This window comes from Peromyscus californicus, unplaced genomic scaffold, assembly GCF_007827085.1.
Source record: "Peromyscus californicus insignis strain IS unplaced genomic scaffold, ASM782708v3 Scaffold_12__1_contigs__length_115047231, whole genome shotgun sequence".
In the NCBI taxonomy this organism is placed as follows: domain Eukaryota; kingdom Metazoa; phylum Chordata; class Mammalia; order Rodentia; family Cricetidae; genus Peromyscus; species Peromyscus californicus.
Window position 1 is genome coordinate 37,015,393 of NW_026294413.1, and position 19,865 is coordinate 37,035,257.

The window sequence follows — 19,865 nt, forward strand, 5'->3', positions numbered from 1 at the left end:
TTAATGACTTATCATGCACATAGATTAATGCTCTTCTCAACCCCCATTAAAGAAGCTTCTATTTCCAGTAGATTGCAATTAACACAAAGACCCACAACTGTAACACGAAATCTAAACTGGTCTTCTAATAAAAACCCGGAGCCAGATATTGGGGTAAATGCTGAAAGATCAGAGAGACAAAGGAACAAGCCACATCTCACCTCACCAACTCCATGAATCTTCTCACTGAATGTCTCCGAGTCCTCAGCCAGAAAGCTTCTAGCTGAAAGGGGCTCCAGTTCCTGTCTCCTCATGCCTTATATACCTTTCTCCACCCAGCCGTCACTTCCTTTCTAGTGCTGGGATAAAAGGTGTGTGTAACCGCTGCCTGGCTCTGTTGCTCTCCTAGACTGAATCAATCTCATGTAATCCAGGGTAGCTTTGATTAGGATTAAAGGTGTGTGCCACCACTGCCTGGCCTCAATGTTTAATCTAGTGGCTTGCTCTGTTCTCTGATCTTCAGGTAAATTTTATTAGGGTACACAATATATCACCACACACAACAACCAAGGTGCAGAGAGCAAGAGACTGTAGACTGTTGAGCCCTAAACAGGACATCCATATCACAACTCCTGCTCCCAAGGCTCAGGGATTGTGACAGTGAAGCAGGCAGAAAGATTGTAAAAGTCAGAGGTGGTGAAAACTACAAGGAACTAGCGTTGCCTGGCTACAGCAGCAGTGAATATGAATTCAGCAGAATATGATGTGAATTCATATTCACATCAGTACATATGAATTCACAGAAGATGAGACAGTATGCACAAGACCTGTACAGAGTCAGAGCGGACAGAACTGCAGCATGGACAGGGGAGGGAGGCATGAAGTCCCACCCTCATCAAAGGAGCTACTGGCAGTTGACTGCAGCTAGGAAAAGAGTCAGTTTTCTTTAAAGGCACAGGCTCTAGTGGGTAGATCACCCACCACTGAAGGCCACACATCCAAGAATATACGGACAGCATGAACTGTACTTTATAGGTTTAAATGAGAAAAAAAAGGTACAAAGTTCGATGGGTAGGGGAGATGGGATGGATGTGGGAAGAGTCAAGGTTGGAGTAAATATGATCAGAATGCATTGAAAAATTCTCAAAGAACTAATAAAATAGGAGAAATAAGCAGATGACATCGAACTGAAGACCAACACTATATAGTGACATTTTTGTAACTATTTTCTTTTTCTCAAAAATCTCTCATGATAATCCAGTTTTGATATAAGCCTGTAATTATTATAACCAACTGATTCTAATATAAATGTTTATTCAAAGTAATTTTATTATTAATCTGTTTCAAACAAAAATTGATTTAATCTCCCAACGACATTTCTAGGGAGCACCTTTAGATTACTGAATCTTGCTGACCTGTTATTTATTTGTATTGGGAATTTAGGCACAACAACAACAAGAGAGGAGTAAGGAAGGGTGTCCCGAGAGAATACAAGGCATGATATCATACAACAAGCAAGGTGAATATAGCAGAAGTATCCTGTCAAACACTAGCCTATCTTGCACTTTGAAAGCATGTCTTAGGGAAGGTATTCTGCACACTACTGTGAGAGAAACATGAACACCAAGCCACCCACAAATCCTTTGTCTACAACAGTATCTTGCCTGTGAGATATGCTAGTACAATGGTGGCACAGTATCTGTGGAAGTAACCAACCAATATCTGACTTAACTGAAGACCCACTCCATGAGATGGAACCCGAACCCAACACTGCTTACATCATCAAGAACCTGAGACAAGATAGAGAGCCCAGTGATCTAGGTAAAACCAAACAAAACCGCTCTAAAAAAAGAAAAGGGAAAAAACATAGTGATAAAATTATTCCTTATGATATTCTGCTATACTCATAGATCAGTGCCTTGTTCAGCCATCAGCAGAGAAGCTTCTTCCTGCAGTAGATGGGAACAAATACAGAAAACCACAGCCAGCCATTAGGCAGAGTGAGAGACTTTGAACACTCAGCCCTAAATGGGATGTCCCCCATCAAATCCCTCCCCTCAGAGATCAGTGGAAGAGGAAGAGGAAATAATGTAAGAGCCAGAGGACACCAAGAAAACAAGGCCCTCTAAATCAACACGAGCAAGGCTCATATGACATGAACTCACAGAAAGAGAAGTAGTATGATAAAAAAGAGAGAGAGAACCACCATGTATAGAGCCTGCATGGGTCTGTACCAGGTCCTCTTCATATATATTATGGCTTCCAGGTTAGTATTTTTATGGGATTCCTGAGTGTGCAATGAATGAGTTTTGGATTCTTTTTGTCTTCTGGCAGGCTTTTTTCCCTTCTGTTGGACTGTCCTGTCCAACTTCAATGTGATAGTTTTCATTTTATCTTACTATACTTTGTTTTGTTATATTTTAATATTATCTCTTAGAAGCCTGTTGTGGAATGCCTTTCTGTATGATGTGAATATGTGTGGCTCCCATTGGATAATAAATAAAGCTATTTTGGCCTATGGCAAGAAAGCTTACAGACAGGCAGGACATCCAAGCAGAGATAGAAAGGAGAAGGGTGGAGTTAGGGGTGACTCGAGCCAACACAGAAGGAGCAACAAGATGCCAGCAGACTGGTAACACCACGGCCATGTGGCAACATATAGATTTATAGAAATGATTTAATTTAAGATGAAAAAGCTAGCTAGCAAGCTGATGCCATTGGCCATACAGTTTGTAATTAATATAAGCCTTGGAGTGGTTATTTTTATAAGTGGCTGTGGGACTAGAGAAATTTCCATCTACAATTGGCAATTACGTTGGGCATTGATCCACATAGACCTAAGAAAGCTTAAAGATTCTGAATGCACAGAAAGAGCCACACTATGCTTCCTAGTCTCAGTCTCATGCCAGTAGCAGCGCATAGACTCAGCTCCCGACAGCTGCCTATGAGATGGAGCTGACCGCCAGTCGCCATGAGCTAAGTGACATGGCAGATTTCCATCACAATACACAGAGGCGTCTCCAAACTGCACAGTATGCTGCATGGTGGATTTAGCTTTTGCTAGTACAGGGGGGAAAAAAAGTTTCTGGGCTACATGCTGCTTGATGGAGGCATAGACCCACTGCTTCTGCATGACTCCCAGAGTTGGCAGAAAACAGACCACCACCATGTTGGGAAGCTGAGGGGGGCAGAGTCAGCAGTCAAGTTTGTCCTAGCCACACAGCTTAGCAGTTTAAAATCTCTCCTGGTCAAAGAAAGATAATAGATTCACAGTAACACAGATTCAGATGGACTAAAACTCTAAAATGTTTACATTGTGTGTAAAAAGGTATGAAGGTTTGAGAGAGAAGAGAAAGGATACAGTCATAAAAAAAGTCTTAAAAAATAAAATTATATAAAAAATATAATAAGCCATGTAAAGATGGAAATTACACAGTCTGGATTGTGTTCTCTTTGGGATTTTTAACTGGAGAGGGACATTTGATTGTAAAAGCTGCTGAGTTAAACCTATATATTTTAAAGGCATCTTGACTTCAAAATTTGGGTCTAAGGATATGTTGCTTTGGAAAGGAGGCTCTGCTTTTGTTTCCACAGGAAGCAAGAGGCTGTGGGTTTGTTCCAGGTTAAGATGGATCAAGAGGCTGTGGGTTTGTTCCAGGTTAAGATGGATCAGATTCAATCAAGCAAGATCTCCTGAATCTTTTTTTTTTTTTTTTCTTTTTCTGGAGCAGAGGACCAAACCCAGGACCTTGTGCTTGCTAGGCAAGCACTCTACTACTGAGCTAAATCCCCTCCCACCCCTACCCCCACCCCCCACCCCCCACCCCCACCCACCCCCGATCTCCTGAATCTTGACAGATGGTATCTATCAGCAAAGGTTATAGCTGGTCTTCCCAGGACTTAACTATTTCTTGAATTTCTCCCAGGATCCCCACAGTATTAAAAGTGCCCCCAATCAGCAGGAAGTAGTCTAGAACACTACATCCACATTCAAAAAAAATGGATTATGGATGTTTGTCTTTGTTTAGGAGGCTGGTTACAAATTGTTATTGGTCACAGTCTATCTCTTTCTAAAAGAAAGGGGGATATGATATAGAAGTGTAGGATATAGATATGAGAGGAAAAAGGTAGATTATTGAATCTACTTTTAAAAAGCAACAACTCATTTGAAATATTTTATATTGTTATAGATCTTAGTTTATTGATACAACTTAAAGTTAATTTTGTTATACTGAATTACAGTTAAAGAATTCACCATATTCCTACTGAGTGATGCCAGCAAAGTTTCTTGTCCAAATGGTCTTAGTCTTATTCAACTCTTCCTGATTAATGTATTTCTCCTTGATCTTCTTGGTTGTCTTTTTCTTATCTTTGCCACCATCATCCTCATCTGTTTCCACATCTTCGGTCTTATGCTTCTCCTCACCATCCTTATGTTCCTCCTCTTTCTTACCTTTCTGTTCCTCTGCATCATCCTCACTGAACAACTCCCTCTCTCCTTCCTTCTCCAACTAAATCATCAAATGTATGTAGCTAGAGTTTTCCTGCCTGGGCCACAGTCAGGACAAATCTCTCTCACCTGCCAGTCCCACAGCCGCTCAGACCCAACCAAGTAAACACAGAGACTTATATTGCTTACAAACTGTATGGCTGTGGCCGGCTTCTTGCTAACTGTTCTTACAGCTTAAATTAATCCATTTCTATAAATCTATACCTTGCCACATGGCTCGTGGCTTACCGGCATCTTCACATGCTGTTTGTCATCATGGCGGCTGGCAGTGTCTCTCTGACTCAGCCTTCCACTTCCCAGCTTTTTCTCCTCCTTTTCCCACCTATACTTCCTGCCTGGCCACTGACCAATCAGTGATTTATTTATTGGCCAATCAGCAACACACTTGACATACAGACCATCCCACAGCAAATGTATTAATGACTTGTGGAGAACTCAGCATCAACAAAGCCAGAAGTCAGGAGCCAACACAACAGCCTGCTCAACATCAAGATGACAAGGCAGAACTGAAAAAAGGTACCAAGCCACGTGGCTAGACATAAATAAGAATTGTGGGCTAATTTAAGTGTAAGTGTAAGCGCTAGTCAGTAATAAGTCTGAGCTAATGGCCGAGCAGTTATAATTAATATAAGCCTCCATGTGTTTACCTGGGGAACTTGAATCTCCCGACCACCGGGCAGCTGGCCAGGACACAGAAAAACTTCTAACTACATACAGTAGAGCTTTGACTATTCCTACCAATTTACTCAAATTTACTATAATTCAAAGAGTATCACTGAATCAAAATCTCAGTGTTTCCGGGTAGAACAGAACCAACTCAAGTGTGCTGCACAGATGAGGTCAGTGCCAACCCCACAAACTCTTACTGCTGGGTAACGGCACACGTACAGAAACTGGTGAGCACAGAACCTTAGGACAACCTAACATTGCTTCACAGTTTTACAATTTCCAAGATACTGATCTATGACACTGAAAATGTTTTACATTGACAGATAGCTTGAGACTCGCTGAGCTAGGCCACAGTTCTCAGAATCCTCCAGGTGGACATGAGATTAACATTCTTCTAAACAAAGGATGTGACACATCATCTTCACATTAAAGAACAGACTCTGTGGCTCTCATCTGTCCTTCCCTTTCCTGAGAACACTTCCCTTGAAACTGAGATGTGACAGCTACTCGGCTTTGCCCATGCAGACAATTACAATATTCTAGAGTGGTATTCCTTGACTTCAGTGTGCAAAGGAGTCACCAAGGGACACTTTAAGCTGCAGAAGACAACCGAGCAGGTCTCTGGAGATAGAGTCTACAGCACTGACAAACAGGCTGCCACATGTATCAGACACTACTACAGTGTGGCTCACATGCGGAACCAACGAGGTGACCAAAATGCAAATCAGAACTGTCCTAGAACACTGGGCAGTTTAAAGACAGAGAGGAAAATGGCTGGAATTCAGACTTCTATACTTGGGGCCTCTACTGAGCCCTAGCCCTAAACATAACTAAAGTAGGCCATGTTTTTTAAATATTAGAAGTGTATGTTCAGTCAGTTCTGCTTATTCACTAATATCAGTGCAAATATTTATTTCACAAATTTATTCATGTAAGTATAAATTTATTCATATAAGGATAAACAAAACTCGAAGCTCTACTGACCTTTTAAGATAGCCAGACTTCAGTGTGTGGACTGTGATTTGTGTCATGATCATTTACATATTAATATCTCATCATCTGACACTTGTTAACATGCATTTGACATTGTACTCTCTTCCATCATGGCATATAAACCCCAAGTTAACTCTCAACTTCTGAAGAAGATACATGTGATTATAAAAAGATGTCTTTCCATTTAAGGAATTGCTCAACATCCCTAATCATCAGGGAAATGCAAATCAAAACAACTCTGAGATACCACCTTACGCCTGTCAGAATGGCTAAGATCAAAAACACTGAAGACACCTTATGCTGGAGAGGATGTGGAGCTAGGGGAACTCTCCTCCACTGCTGGTGGGAATGCAAGCTTGTACAACCACTTTGGAAATCAATATGGCGCTTTCTTAGAAAATTGGGAATCAATCTCCCCCAAGATCCAGCTATACCACTCTTGGGCATATACCCAAGAAATGCTCAACCACACCATAAGAGCACTTGTTCAGCTATGTTCATATCAGCATTGTTTGTAATAGCCAGAACATGGAAACAACCCAGATGACCTTCAACTGAAGAATGGATAAACAAAATGTGGTACATATACACAATGGAATACTACTCAGCAGAGAAAAACAATGACATCATGAGGTTTGCAGACAAATGGATGGATCTAGAAAAAATCATCCTGAGTGAGGTAACCCAGACTCAGAAAGACAAACATGGTATGTACTCACTCATAGCAGGATACTAGACATGAAACAAGGATGACTTGTCTGCTACTCACATCACCAGGGAGGCTACCTGGAAAACAGGACCCCAAGAAAGACACAGGGATCGCCCAATGACAGAGAAATGGAATGAGATCTACATGAACAGCCTGGTCATGAGTGGGGGTAATGAAAGGAGAGGGTTGAGGGAAAGAGAGCTTGGGGGAGCGGGAGATCCCAGCTGGATCAACAACAGAGAGGGAGAACAAGGAATAGGAGACCATGGTAAATGAAGACCACATGAGAATAGGAAGAAGCAAAGTGCTAGAGAGGCCCACAGAAATCCACAAAGATACCCACACAACAGACTGCTGGCAATGGTCGAGAGACAGCCCGAACTGACCTACTCTGGTGATGGGATGGCCAAACACCCTAATTGTTGTGCTAGAAACCTCATCCAACTACTGAGGGATCTGGATGCAGAGATCCATGGCTAGGCCCCGGGTGGATCTCTGGGAGTCCAATTAGCGAGAATGAGGAGGGTTTATATGAGCGAGAATTGTTGAGACCAAGGTTGGATAAAGCACAGGGACAAATAGCCAAATGAATGGAAACACATGAACTATGAACCAATGGCTGAGGGGTCCCCACTGGATCAGGCCCTCCGAATGGGTGAGACAGTTGATGGGCTTGATCTGTTTGGGAGGCATCCAGGCAGTGGGACCAGATCTTGTGCTCATTGCATGAGTTGGCTGTTTGAAACCTGGGGCCTATGCAGGATTGTTTGGCTCGGCCTGGGAGGAGGGGACTAGACCTACCTGGACTGAGTCTACCAGGTTGACCTCAGTCTGTGGGGAAGGCTTTGCCCTGGAGGAGATGGGAATGGGGGGGGGGGGGTTGGGGGGAAGGTGAGGGAGACGGGAGGGGGGAGAACAAGGGAATCCGTGGCTGATATGTAGAACTGAATTGTATTGCAAAATAAATTTAAAAAAAAAAAAAAGATGTCTTTCTTTTAATCATCTCTGCAAAAATCTTCACAACTTTTAGAAAATTTAGTGAATACAATTCTGGTAATTGGGTCAGTAAAAAACAGCTAAAAATGTATTTATCAACAAAGCCAAAAGTTCTCTGGGCAATGGTGGCCCACACCTTTAATCCCAGAACTTGGGAGGAGGAGGTAGACTGGATCTCTGGGTTGGGGCCAGCCTGGTCTACAGGGAGAGTTCCAGGAAAGTCAAGGCTACACAGAGAAAGCCTGTCTTGAAAAACAGAAAAAACAACAAAAACGTCAAATGTTGTTTTAGGTGGCTACTCTGCAACAACATATAGACATGGACAGAGTAATGACTACTAAATTTTACTGTACCCATACAGTCATAATGTGTTTAACATTTGTATTTGAAAACCTTTAATATGAATCAATTTTGAATTACCAAAGAAATAGTATATACTTCTAAAGACTTCTGATGAATTTATAATTAATTATCTGAACAAAGATAAAAATGGTTTAAAAAGGTCAACAGAAAAATTACCAACAACAACCAAAACAAGGGAAAAACTATATCCTCATCTTGTTCAACTTCAAAATGTTGCAACTAAAGATGTTTCAGATGTCCTGCTTACTAACCCTACACTATCCTGACCCAAGTAAAACTCAGAAAAAGTAGTCAAATCAATACAATCCTGCAGAAATCTCATTTGCTAGGCTTTAAACATGCTTTTCCCCTTCAAAACTCATGCTGGAGCTTACTCTCCATTCTGGAGTATTAGAGGGTGGAAATTTATGTGGTGTTTAAGGAAGGGTCTGTAGAAGGGGACTGGAGTAGATAAGGCTTTCAGAGCAGAAACCTCCACGACAGCAGTAGCTTTCTAAGAAGAAGAGCGACATGAACACATACACAGCACTCCCTGCTATGGCTACCCAAGCCTCCACCACCTCAGGACGGCCATCAGCAAGAAAGCCATCATCTGAGGCAGTCACCCGTCCTACTAACATGAGTCTTGTCAACTAAGCAGACACTGAGAAGCCTGCTACACATGCTTCACGTCCCAACCAGCAACAAATAAAGGGTGCTTTCTATTGGTCATGACTGAAAGTTAACAAAAAAGACATCTACACTTGATCCTTTCTTCTCAGAAGTTTATAAAATTATAAGTCAATAAGTCTGACTTTATTTAGAAAATTTCTCTACAGATATTCAATATTTAATGTTTCACGTATTAGGTATTTCACAAAATTTACCTTAACTTCCAAGTTCTAAGCCCCAAAAATTTAATAAAATTGGAAATGCTTTTTTATCCATTTTTATTCCATTTACTTATGGAGGTAGGGCACATAGGTCAAAGGACAACTTTCAGGAGTCAGCTCTCTCCTTCAAAGATGCGGGTCCCAGGAATCGAACTCAAGTAACTGGGCTTGGCTGCAAACGCCTTCACCTGACTTATCTCCTAGCTGGTTTTCTTAGTATCTTCAATTAGTACAGTTCTTTCATGGCAGAGTCTTCTGAAAATCTGCAGTTGAAACTTTTTAACTTGAATTTTATATCTACATCATATGTGAGGGGCTGGGGCAAATTTTTAAAGAACCTTTAAGTATCTGTTTATATCTTAAAACAGCTGTCTCTAATGTTAGTAAGTCAATAAAATAATTGTATAAGTCACATAGAAGTGTTCTTCACCTGTCTACACATATAGACCTTAAGAATTTTTTTGACTGACAGGGCTTAAATCATCAAACTGCCAATATTCTTTTGTCAAAATGAGAAAACATAAGCTGGAGCAAGCTGATGTGCTGTTTTCATGATTTTTGAACTGTTACTATGCAGTTTTTAGTTGATTTAGCAAATGCTGCTGTGTGAAAGAAGAAACTTATTTTCAGCCTGCTGAGCCAGCAAATTTCTTTATAGACCTTCTTCATGCTTGAGGCAGTCAAGCCTACAGGCAGTTGAAACTAGATTTATAGGTTAGTCACCAGAAAAGGGCTGAAAACTGCACCTTAGAACTGTAACAGTCTGACAAAATACCAAGTTACACCCTCAATAGAAACAGCAAGAGATAATGTAACATATTTTAAGACAGAAAGTTAACAAAGGCATACTAACTTTCACCATTTTAACTCTGCAAATAATATAAACTGGAGAAAGTTCACTAATGTTCACTAAAGTAGGAACTATCTAAAAATAGAAAGGGTTTCCAAGCTAAGTACAATGGCACATGTCTTTAATCCCAGCATTTGGGAGATAGAGGCAGAGGCAAGCAAGATGTCTATGAGTTCAAAGCCAGCCTCATCTCCATAGCAAGTACTAGGCTAGCAACCAGAGCTACATAGTGAGACCCTGTCTAAAAACAATAATAGTAATAAATAAAGAAGGGAGTTTCCAATAAACCTCCCTGAAAAAAAAACTAAAGTGATTGGTTTCGTATGGTGTTCTTCAGCATCTAAAGATGTTGATTCTGATCCTTCCCAAAAGAGTACAATAAGAATATTTTTATCGGGGCTGGAGAGATGCCTTATCGGTTAAGAACACTGGCTGCTGTTCCAGAGGTCCTGAGTTCAATTCCCAGCAACCACATGGAGGCTCACAATCATCAATAATGGGATCTCCTGTCATGCAGACATACATGCAAATAGAGCACTCATATACATAAAATACGTAAATAAATCTTTAAAAAAATAATATTTTATCAAAGTGAAAATGAAAATGATTTCATCAGCCAGGTGTGGTGTCACACAGCATTAATCCCAGTACTCAGGAGGCGGAGGCAGATGAAGTTCTGGGAATTCAAGGCCAGCCTGTTGGTCTACATAGTGAGTTCCAGGAGAGAAATAGCTACACAGTGAGACTGTCTCAAAAAAAGGAAAGAAAGAAAAAGGCAATGCATTTCACAATTTCAGAAAGACAAAAACAGAATGCACTTAATATATAACCTCATAAGGAACTATAATAAGCTTCACACAGTGATGCACACCTGTAACTGGTTATAATACCAACACTAGGAAGGCTGAAGCAAAATGTCCAGTTCAAGGTCAGTTTGGAATACACAGTGAGGCCATGTGTCAAAGAAAATGAAGAAAGCAGAGGAAAGGAGGAGTTACAATACTGGAGGTAGAGCTGGCTACCTGTAACAGTTGTTATGGGATAATACGGATGAATAAAAATGCCCGATATCCTCTTCATAAACTCCCGACGCAACTACTAGCCTAGCGTAGAGTTCTGCGGATGCTACTGCCAAAGGTTCTCTCTGCGCTGTTGAAACCGTGTTTCCCACTGAAAACTGTGAAGCAGTCTCCTGGGGAATAGCGTGCCTCTGAGGCAACTGAATCAACCCAACAAGAACGCCAATCACACACGCTTTATTGTAGTAACTAGTAAAGCTATGAAGAAGCTTCTACTTGGTGGGATATGAGAGGAAGAGTGAAGAATTTTAAACCCCAGCAATATGTCTAAAAGTTGCCCCACTTCTTTACCTCAAGGAAAGATATATGGGGAGAGTAGGACTGCCACTGTAAGCCATTTTAACTACATTACTAGGGTTGCTCTCCAGCACGACAGCCGGTTACAGGCCAGAGGCGGCAGTTTCTTAGTTGCTGAAAGGTGACACACGCAGTTCCCAGTGTACTTGGGACAGGAGGTGGCAGCTGGTGGAAGTGGCCCAAGTGAGACAACCCAAAGGAAAGGGGAGATTCAAGAGGGGTAAGGAAAGGAGACCTTTGTTTCATCCTCACCCCTTCACTCTATCAAAACAAAAACAACGGCGATAAAACAATAAATAATAAACAGACACCTGGAGTACTCTGGGCTTAAACCACCCATGTTCTGGGATTCCAAAATATGTTTTCTTAATAAAATGAAAACACAATTTGTTTTCTTCTTTTGTTTTGTTTCAGACAAGGTGTCTCCCTATAGCCCAGGCTAGCCTGGAATTTACAGTAATTCTCCAGCTTCATCCAGGGACTACAGCTGTGAGTCACCAAGTCCAGCCTGAAAATGTCATTCCGAATACTACTTTATAGATCTTCAACTCTAAACTGCTAAAGAAAACAAAACACACAATATAGTGCTTTGTTTTTTCAGAAATCCTTAAGACTTATGGGTGATCCAATTAAAATGATGACTTCTTTGATTATGATGTTAACCACTCCACAGATTAAACTTCTTTCCCAAACAAAAAAACAGCAAACCATTCCATTTTTAAATGTAGGGGTTAAGTCTTTGTTTGTTGGCTTGGGTTTTTCCGAGATACTTTCAATACGAAGCCCTGGCTAGGATTACAAGCACACACCACCAAAGCTAGCTTCCAATGTGTTATTTTTAATCATTTAATTGAGAAGTGGTCGCCACAACTCACTGCAAGTAAGTACTGAATTTTATTCTGAATATTTGAGTTCTATTCTTGGTTCTGCTACTCAGAACTGAGCAAACTATGACTCTCTACGATTTGCTTTTTCCTCACCCTCACAATGGAGATAAATTATACAACATATATTCTATAGGCAATATGGTCTCACAAACATATATTCGATGATTACATTCTGCTGACAAAGGAGGAGAAAGAGGGGAAAGGAACAAAATGGCTCAGATAAGAGGTCTTGGTTTGGATCCTACCACTCACATAAAAACCTAGGTGTAGCCACAGAAACCTGTTAACCCACAGCGAAACAAGTTGACCACAGGAGCTTACTGCTTGGCAGTCTATTCAAAGCCGAGGAGCAAGCTCCAGATTCTGTGAAAAACTCTATCTCGAAGAAATGCAGCAGAGAATGATGGAGCAGGACACCCAGCCTCCTCTTCTGGCTTCCAAATGTGCACCCACATACACATGTATGCATACACCACAGGCACATTCATCTCACATGAAAAATATTAAAAAATAAATAAGATTCAAAGACATAGTGTGGATGAGTACTGTAAGTAGAAATAAAACTAGACACAGTAATGTTGTTCCCTATACAACTATAAAGCCAAATTCCTCTTATGGAGTTATTTTATACACAGATAAGCATTACAAAGGACCAAGGTGCCATCTAAGATATTTACACAAACCACTTTACTGCAGAAATCCGTACAACATTTAACATTGAAGTCCCTGAAACCTAATTCTTGGTGCTACAAGCAGGGGGTGTGGAGTGGGTAGGGATATAATACTGCTTAGTTTATATTTTAAAGCCCTGAGCTTGGAGCCAGGCGGTGTTGGCGCATACCTTTAATCCCAGCACTCAGGAAGCAGAGCCAGGTAGATCTCTGTGAGTTCGAGGCCAGCCTGGTCTACGGAGCGAGTTCAAGGACAGGCACCAAAACTACACAGAGAAACCCGGTCTCAAAAAAAACAAAAAAAAAAAAAAAGAAGAGGAAAAAAAACAGCCCTGAGTTTGATTGGGATAATAGTGACCATCCGAGACTTAAATGAAAACTCAAAAACAACCCTATAAATTTCAATACCTCAGTCTTCTGATCCCCCTCAGATCACACTATCAGCATAAGTCATTCACTGCTGTTTCCCTAACCTGCTACTTTACACACAACTCAGAGAACAGATTAATAACACTGTAGAGGTTTCAGCATTTCACTGCAGGAGCTCCAACTACTTAAGTACCCCAGTCTAAAAATGTCTTGTCACTGTCAACAACTCCAGGAAAATCTGAAAATCGGGAAATCTGCATGTCAGAAACCTAAGGAGGTGTTCAGAGCTATTCTTTGTCTAAACTTTTCCTCTCAGCACTGTTGGCCCTTCAAACCTTTGAGATTCTGATTTTAACATAGTAAGTCTAATTAAAGGCCTAGTTCAAGGCACTTCACTGAGGAACACCCAAGCCTTCCCTGGCACCAGCTTTGGACTGGTGAACACGGGTCAGGAACTCCAGGAAACTCCTAGCAGCCTTAGAGATCTAAGAATTTTACTAATCACTGCCTTGCCTACCTGGGCTCTTTAGGAGAAACTGCCTTACAGAAGCACCACTGACTGGTGGAAAACACTCCAAGTTAACTTGTAATATACAGTGGCAAATGCGAAACTCTAACACTGCTGGAGATTTGTTAACAATCAAATAAAGCAGGAAGGGCCTGACTGAGCAATTCTGACTGCCAGGGCCATTCCAAGGTCAACTCTTTCCTACTTAAGAAGACCCTACAATGGAGTATATATCTGGGTTAGATACTACAGAAAAGTTAAGATATAGTTCTCTGCCCTTAAGAAGCTGTAAGAGTCCAAAGAAGACAAATTTTTTTAATTATCTGGGCTCCCAATGAAGTAACAAACCTTCCTAGGTGTAGGTTATTCCATAATGAATTAAAAAGGCCAAATTTGTAAATAAAGGGGTTATCACTAATTTGTAAGAGGAGGGCTCAGTGTAATGAAGAATGGTGTAAACTCAAACAGATGCAAAGTCTGGTGTGATCCAAACCTGTAATTCCACTGTGGGAGCCCACAAAGACTCCAACTTGTGGCTTGACTCAAGGTCAGAGTCAGAGTTGATGTAGCTCTCCAAGGCTGCATAATAGGGTGCAAAGGCATGGTTACCAGGTGTCTTATACTTCAAGGACTAATCACAAGATGCTTTGCCATGGGGCATGGTTACCAGGTGTTTTGAAGGGTCTGCACTTGGTTGTATACTGTGCTTTGATCTTGAAAGGGGGGAGGTCTTTTGCCTCTCCCCTTGCTAGTATATAAAAAGCCCACTAGAAATCAACTAGAGGCGACTGGATATTGACCCAGGGCCCTTCTGAAGCTATTCTGTGTCTCTAATCTTTTTTCTTCACTTACTTCTACATTTTCTATCTAGCGTTTCTCAATTCCTCACTCCCCTCTTCAAGGGACCCTTCAATAGGTCGGGGCTGAACCCCGACATTCCATAATGCGTTCAAGGCCAGCCTGGGCTCCATGAACTAAAATGAAGACTGATCTAAGATTATTATTAGTCCTGTAAAAATCAAGAAAATGAAAGGTAATATTCCAGTAAAAGAATTAAAAAAAAAAAACCTAAGGTGAAATTTTTAACTTACAATTTGTTGTACCAGTGATGGGAACGAGTGTGAAGAGGTCTGTATTTTATTACATAAACAAATAAATAAATACAAAGAACCGGACCAGACTCCTTAGGTCAACATTTATTTCAACCACTTTCTAGCCATGTCATGAGAGAAAGTTACTTAACCATTCTTTGCCCTCATCTTGGCACCTGTGAAGTAGGGTAGACAAAAGTAACAAAGCCTGTCGGGTCAGTAGCGAAATCATCACAGCACACGTGTGATTACATCGCCCTGATGATCAAAACTTTAGATGAGAGTTAAATTCCCACCTTTCAGGCACTGGTCCCCTCCTTCTCGGTTTTAACCCTCAAACACCTTCTACTTCAGGAACCAGTGAGATCTAATGTCCTTTCTTCAAAACAATAAGCACTTTCCCAACAGTGCATCTACAAAGCCTTTCTTCACTATCTGTCAGAGCCCACTTCTCTAGGAAATGAACCCCTCCTTCAATCCCAAAGCACTCTGCCTGCTCTTTACAGTTTACCAGCGCTGCAAGAGTTTCCTGTCTCACTAAAGTGTAGTTTCAGAGAGCTGGGGCAAACATTCCGTTTCATCCTCATCCCTACCCTCCAACCTAGAGGGTGCCAAGGCTGGGAAAGGCGACGCAGCATTGAAGTGGATGTGAACCACTGGAACGGCTCCAATTTCAAGACACTGCTTCATCTCGAATAATTTTCCATTGCTTCCGGATCCCCAAAAACCCCCGACACGAGAACGTCCTTTAAACATCAGACCAACGCCATCCCTTCAAGAAAAGTTCCACGGGGCACCCCCCCCCACCCCCCGCCGCCGCCCCGCGCGCCGAGTCACCCCGCCGTCCTTCTCGGCTTCGCAAGTTGAGCGTGCAAGCACGGGCGGCGGCGCTCCGGCCGGCGGCGCGGTAGTTTGAAACGAGGGCAGCAGCGGGCCGGCTCCGGCCGCGCGGGGCTGGGCTCCGTGCTCCCGCCAACTTCCCGCAGGCCGCCGCCGCCGCCTCCCGCGTCCGCCGCAGCGACAACCCTCCCGGGCCGGCGGCGGCGGCGGCGGCGGCAGCGCGCCGTGCTCGGCCCCGCGGGTCCTCCCCAGCAGCGGCGCGGCTCGGGCCTGGCCGCCGCCCGCTCCCCGGCCCCGAGGCCTCGCTCCCTCCCCGCGGGCCGCCACTCGGCTCCGGGTCGCCGGCCGCCGCCGCCGCCGCCCCAAGGGGAGCTGGGGGGACTCGCCGAGCTCCGCGTGGCGCCGGCCGGGGGCGGAGCCGGCCCCCGAGGGCCCCCGAGAGGACGGAGGGGTGGGGGACGGACGGAGGGGGCGAGCTTGCGGTGGTGTCCGCCTTCCCCCCCCCTCCATCGTGGCCCCCCGGGGCGCCCCTCTCCCGACCCTTCCCCGGAGCCCCCGACCCGAGCCCACGGCCGAGCGGCCGGCGCGACTCGGCACTTACCAACCCGCCTGGGACAACGCGGCGCCGGGCACCTCGGCCATGGTTAGCTGCTCAGGCCCGGGGAGGACGGGGGTCTGAACGGAGGGTGGGGGACAGGCCTCCTACTGGAGAGCCAGAAAAAGAAAAAGAAGACGGAAGAGAGAGGGGAAAAAGAAGAAAGAAAAGAAAAAGAAAAAGAAAAAAAAAAAAAAAACTCCTCTGGTCGACTGTGCTACTGGGCATGCTCAGTGCGACGGGCGCTTCCGCGTGCGGGTTCCGCTCGCCGCGTTTTACGAGCGGCCGCAGGGGCCGGCCCGGGTTGGGAGCGGCGGCGAGCCGCCAAACGCGGCCTGGGCCCGGGGGGGGATCGGACGCTGCGGGGACCGCGCGAGTCCCGTGCGCCCCGCCTGGCCGTGCTGCTTTGGTCACTTTTGAGAGTTGCACGCTCCAAGGGAGCCGCGCTTCCCCGGGGGCCCGCCTCACTGGGCGGGACACGGAGCCCGCGGCCCGGGCGGCGCCTCGGGGATGATGCTAACGCGGCCACGTTTGGGGCGGTGCGGCCCAGCCCATTCTGCACCAGAGCTGATGGTTGTGGTCGGGGCCGGCTCCATTCACCTGGCCTTGCGGTCGACCGGGACTCAGAAGGCTGCAAGCTGGCGCCTCTTCTGAGTCCCGGCAGACGGAGGGCTGAGCGGGGCACCCCAACCCTGCACTTAGGGGAGTCAGCTTTGATGCCAGGCAGCGGGGAGGGGACTGCTTTGCTTGTCACCCTCCTGCTGGGCGTGGCCTTGCCCCCAGCGTGGCCCAGCGACCTTGGCACCGGCACCTAACGGAGCTGGTACCGCCCTACCCCGTGCCCTTTACGGCACTCGGGAGGACCGGGGAGCACAGCGGGCTCCGGAGTGGGCATGCGCGGTGACGTTGCTGAGCTGCGCCGAGACGCTCCAAACCTAATTGGTCAGTCGGGAGACACGCTGGCCAATCAGAGAAGAGGAGTCGGGATGCTGCGCGGGGCCTCTAAAGGCTCCCGAAAAGTTTGCTCCGTGGTTTGTGGGTCCTTCGCCCTCCGCCGCCAGCGCGGAGGAAAGGGAAAAGTTAAAGGAAGGTGCTTCCCAGTGGTTCTGAGGGGTTAAGGAGTGTCTAAGAACTCAAACTCGGTCGACAGCCCGTGGCGGTGGTTACTTCAGCCACGGCCACTTGGGACAGAGACTACGGAATTGGCAGCTGCTCCTGAAGCTTGGGAGCAACTTGATAGTTAGAGAAAGAAGGGCGATAAGAACCCTGAGGATAGCTAAAATCTCCCCAAACGACATCATCTCAATTTTGCTGGTCTTCCCCGGACCTACGGTTCTAAAGTCACTGTGCCGCCTTTAGGGGAAAGTGCTGTGATGGGTGTTTCCAAACACTCATTGCTCTTAGGTAGGTTTTAAGATGTGTACAAGCATGTTCAGAATCAGGAGTAACTTTACCTTATTCCCCAGTGGTATAAAATGTTTTATGTATGAGTACTAAGTGTGTTTATATGCGCCAGCCAAACTGCAGAGACAGGAAAAATATTTTCAAGATAAACACATAACTCAAATTAATTTCCAATTTTATTGGTTATTAAATAAAGTATCCTTTTACCAAACGTATCTTTTAATTGGTGTAAATTGTTAACTGTGGAAATTGTGATGTCCCAATCACCAGATTCAATGAATAAATAAGCCCCATACATTTCGGCTTCATACAGTAAGACTTCACCATTGCATATGCTTATGAATTAAGTTAAATGTTCAACAAAATACTAAATCTTCAAGAATGTGATTCCTGCTGTTGAAATTTGTGACACTGAGAGCATCAAAAAAATAAAATGACGTAAACTTAATTAAATCAATTAATTGATTGACACATTGAATTTTTGAGAATGCGTGCATTTTGACTACCACTAAAAATAAACAAAGAAAAACTGGATATGATTGCCCAGTGTTATTTTAACTTAGGCACGGTGGCTGTGCCTTAATCTCAGCCAGTAATTGCAACTCTTCAGTTACCAGCCTGCTTATCTGCCAGCGGCTTGGCTGCTCAGGCCACAGCCTGGCAAAAATTCCACTCCCCCAGGGCTATTGTTCTAATTATGAATAAGACTCAAAATTCAAAGGCTGGGGTGAAAACCTGCAAGCTCAGAGAGGCTGAGTAGCAACTAGCTAACCTTCTCTCCTTGCTGGCATCCACAGAAGACCCATGCTTCCCTTCTCCAAACCACAAAAGGCTGTGCCACTCCAAACCCCACCCTCCTAATTCCCTGGTCTCTCCTGGATGCCCTCTGGTACTCTCTGAGTACTTTCTGTCATCTGGTTTCTAACACAGCCTCCTGAGCCAAGGTTAATTTTATTTAATTAATGCAAATGCAAGCTCGGGCTTCACAGTGTGATCAAATATCTCCCAACAGCCCAGCACTCTAGAGGTGGAAGCAGGAGATGGATGGTTCAAGGTCTTTCTTGGCTACATACTGAGTTTGGGGCATGCCTGAGCTACAAAAAAAAAAAAAAAAACCTGTCTCAAATTGTGACAGGGTTAAGGATTCTTAATGAGGCAGGCCAAATTATAAATACAGAACAGAGAATTTTTTTAAAAATGCCTTTAATCCCAGCACTAGGGAGGCAGAGGCAGGCAGATCTCTGTAATTTCAAGGCCATCCTGGTCTACAAAGCAAATTCCAGGGCAGCCAGAGCTGTTACACAGAGAAAGAGAAGCCCTGTCTCAAAAACCAAAGAGAGAGAGAGAGAGAGAGAGAGAGAGAGAGAGAGAGAGAGAGAGAGAGACAGGGAGGGAGGGAGGGAAGGAGGGAGGGAGGGAGGGAGGAAGGAAGGAAGGAAGGAAGGAAGAAAGAAAGAAAAACTCAATTTCCCTAATCATAATTGATTAGTGCCAAATTCTTCAAATGATATAAAAAGCCACTGTGCTGTGGGGTAATGCCCTTGTACATTGTAAAGATTTATCACTCCTATTGGTTAATAAAACACTGATGGTCAGCAACCAGACAGGAAGTGTAGGCAGGGTGACCAGACTAGGAGAAGGCTGGGGAAAGGGAAGGCAGAGACCAAGTCACCAGCCAGATGCAGAGGAAGTGAGATGAGAATGCTGGACTGAGAAAAGGTACCAAGTCACGTGGCTAAACATAGACAAGAGTTATGAATTAATTTAAGCATAAGAGCTAGTTATAAGTCTGAGCAATAGGCCAAACAGTTTATAATAATTAATATAAGCCTCTTTGTGTTTATTTGGGACTGAACAGGTGATAGACCGGGCAGGACAGAAACTTCCATCTATACCACGGGATAAATGTAGGAATACAAGATCTTCATTGTTCATGTAATATATAACAGAAGGGGAAATGTGTGCCTTTATTCTTACCAAAACTTGAAGAGTTCCTTGAACAAGTGCTGGGATCAGAGTGGCTGAGTCTGGTGTGTGCTCACTTCACTTAGACATAAACATCATTTAGGAAATATCCTTGTCAATGTACTTTCAACTTTAACTTAATCAAGCAGAAGCTTGTTTATGTTAATAAGTTAATAAGTCTGTGGTTCTCAGTCAGGTGCTGGGTCAGCAGCCCCTAA

General features: G+C 44.0%; 1 protein-coding gene across 4 annotated transcripts in view; it reads right to left on the reverse strand.

Moving 5' to 3' along the window:
• The window catches only part of Tdrd3 (tudor domain containing 3), a 157,614-nt gene extending 141,165 nt beyond the window's left edge, over positions 1–16,449 (reverse strand). For 3 of the 4 annotated variants that reach the window (XM_052732616.1, XM_052732615.1, XM_052732617.1), the window contains exon 1: positions 16,285–16,449. In XM_052732616.1, coding sequence (XP_052588576.1) covers positions 16,285–16,325 — 41 coding nt within the window. In that variant the 5' untranslated portion in view covers positions 16,326–16,449. Of the gene's footprint in view, positions 1–15,680; positions 15,810–16,284 lie in introns of those variants that run through there. The other variant, XM_052732619.1, reaches the window with a different exon arrangement.
• Positions 16,450–19,865: the final 3,416 nt, after the last annotated feature.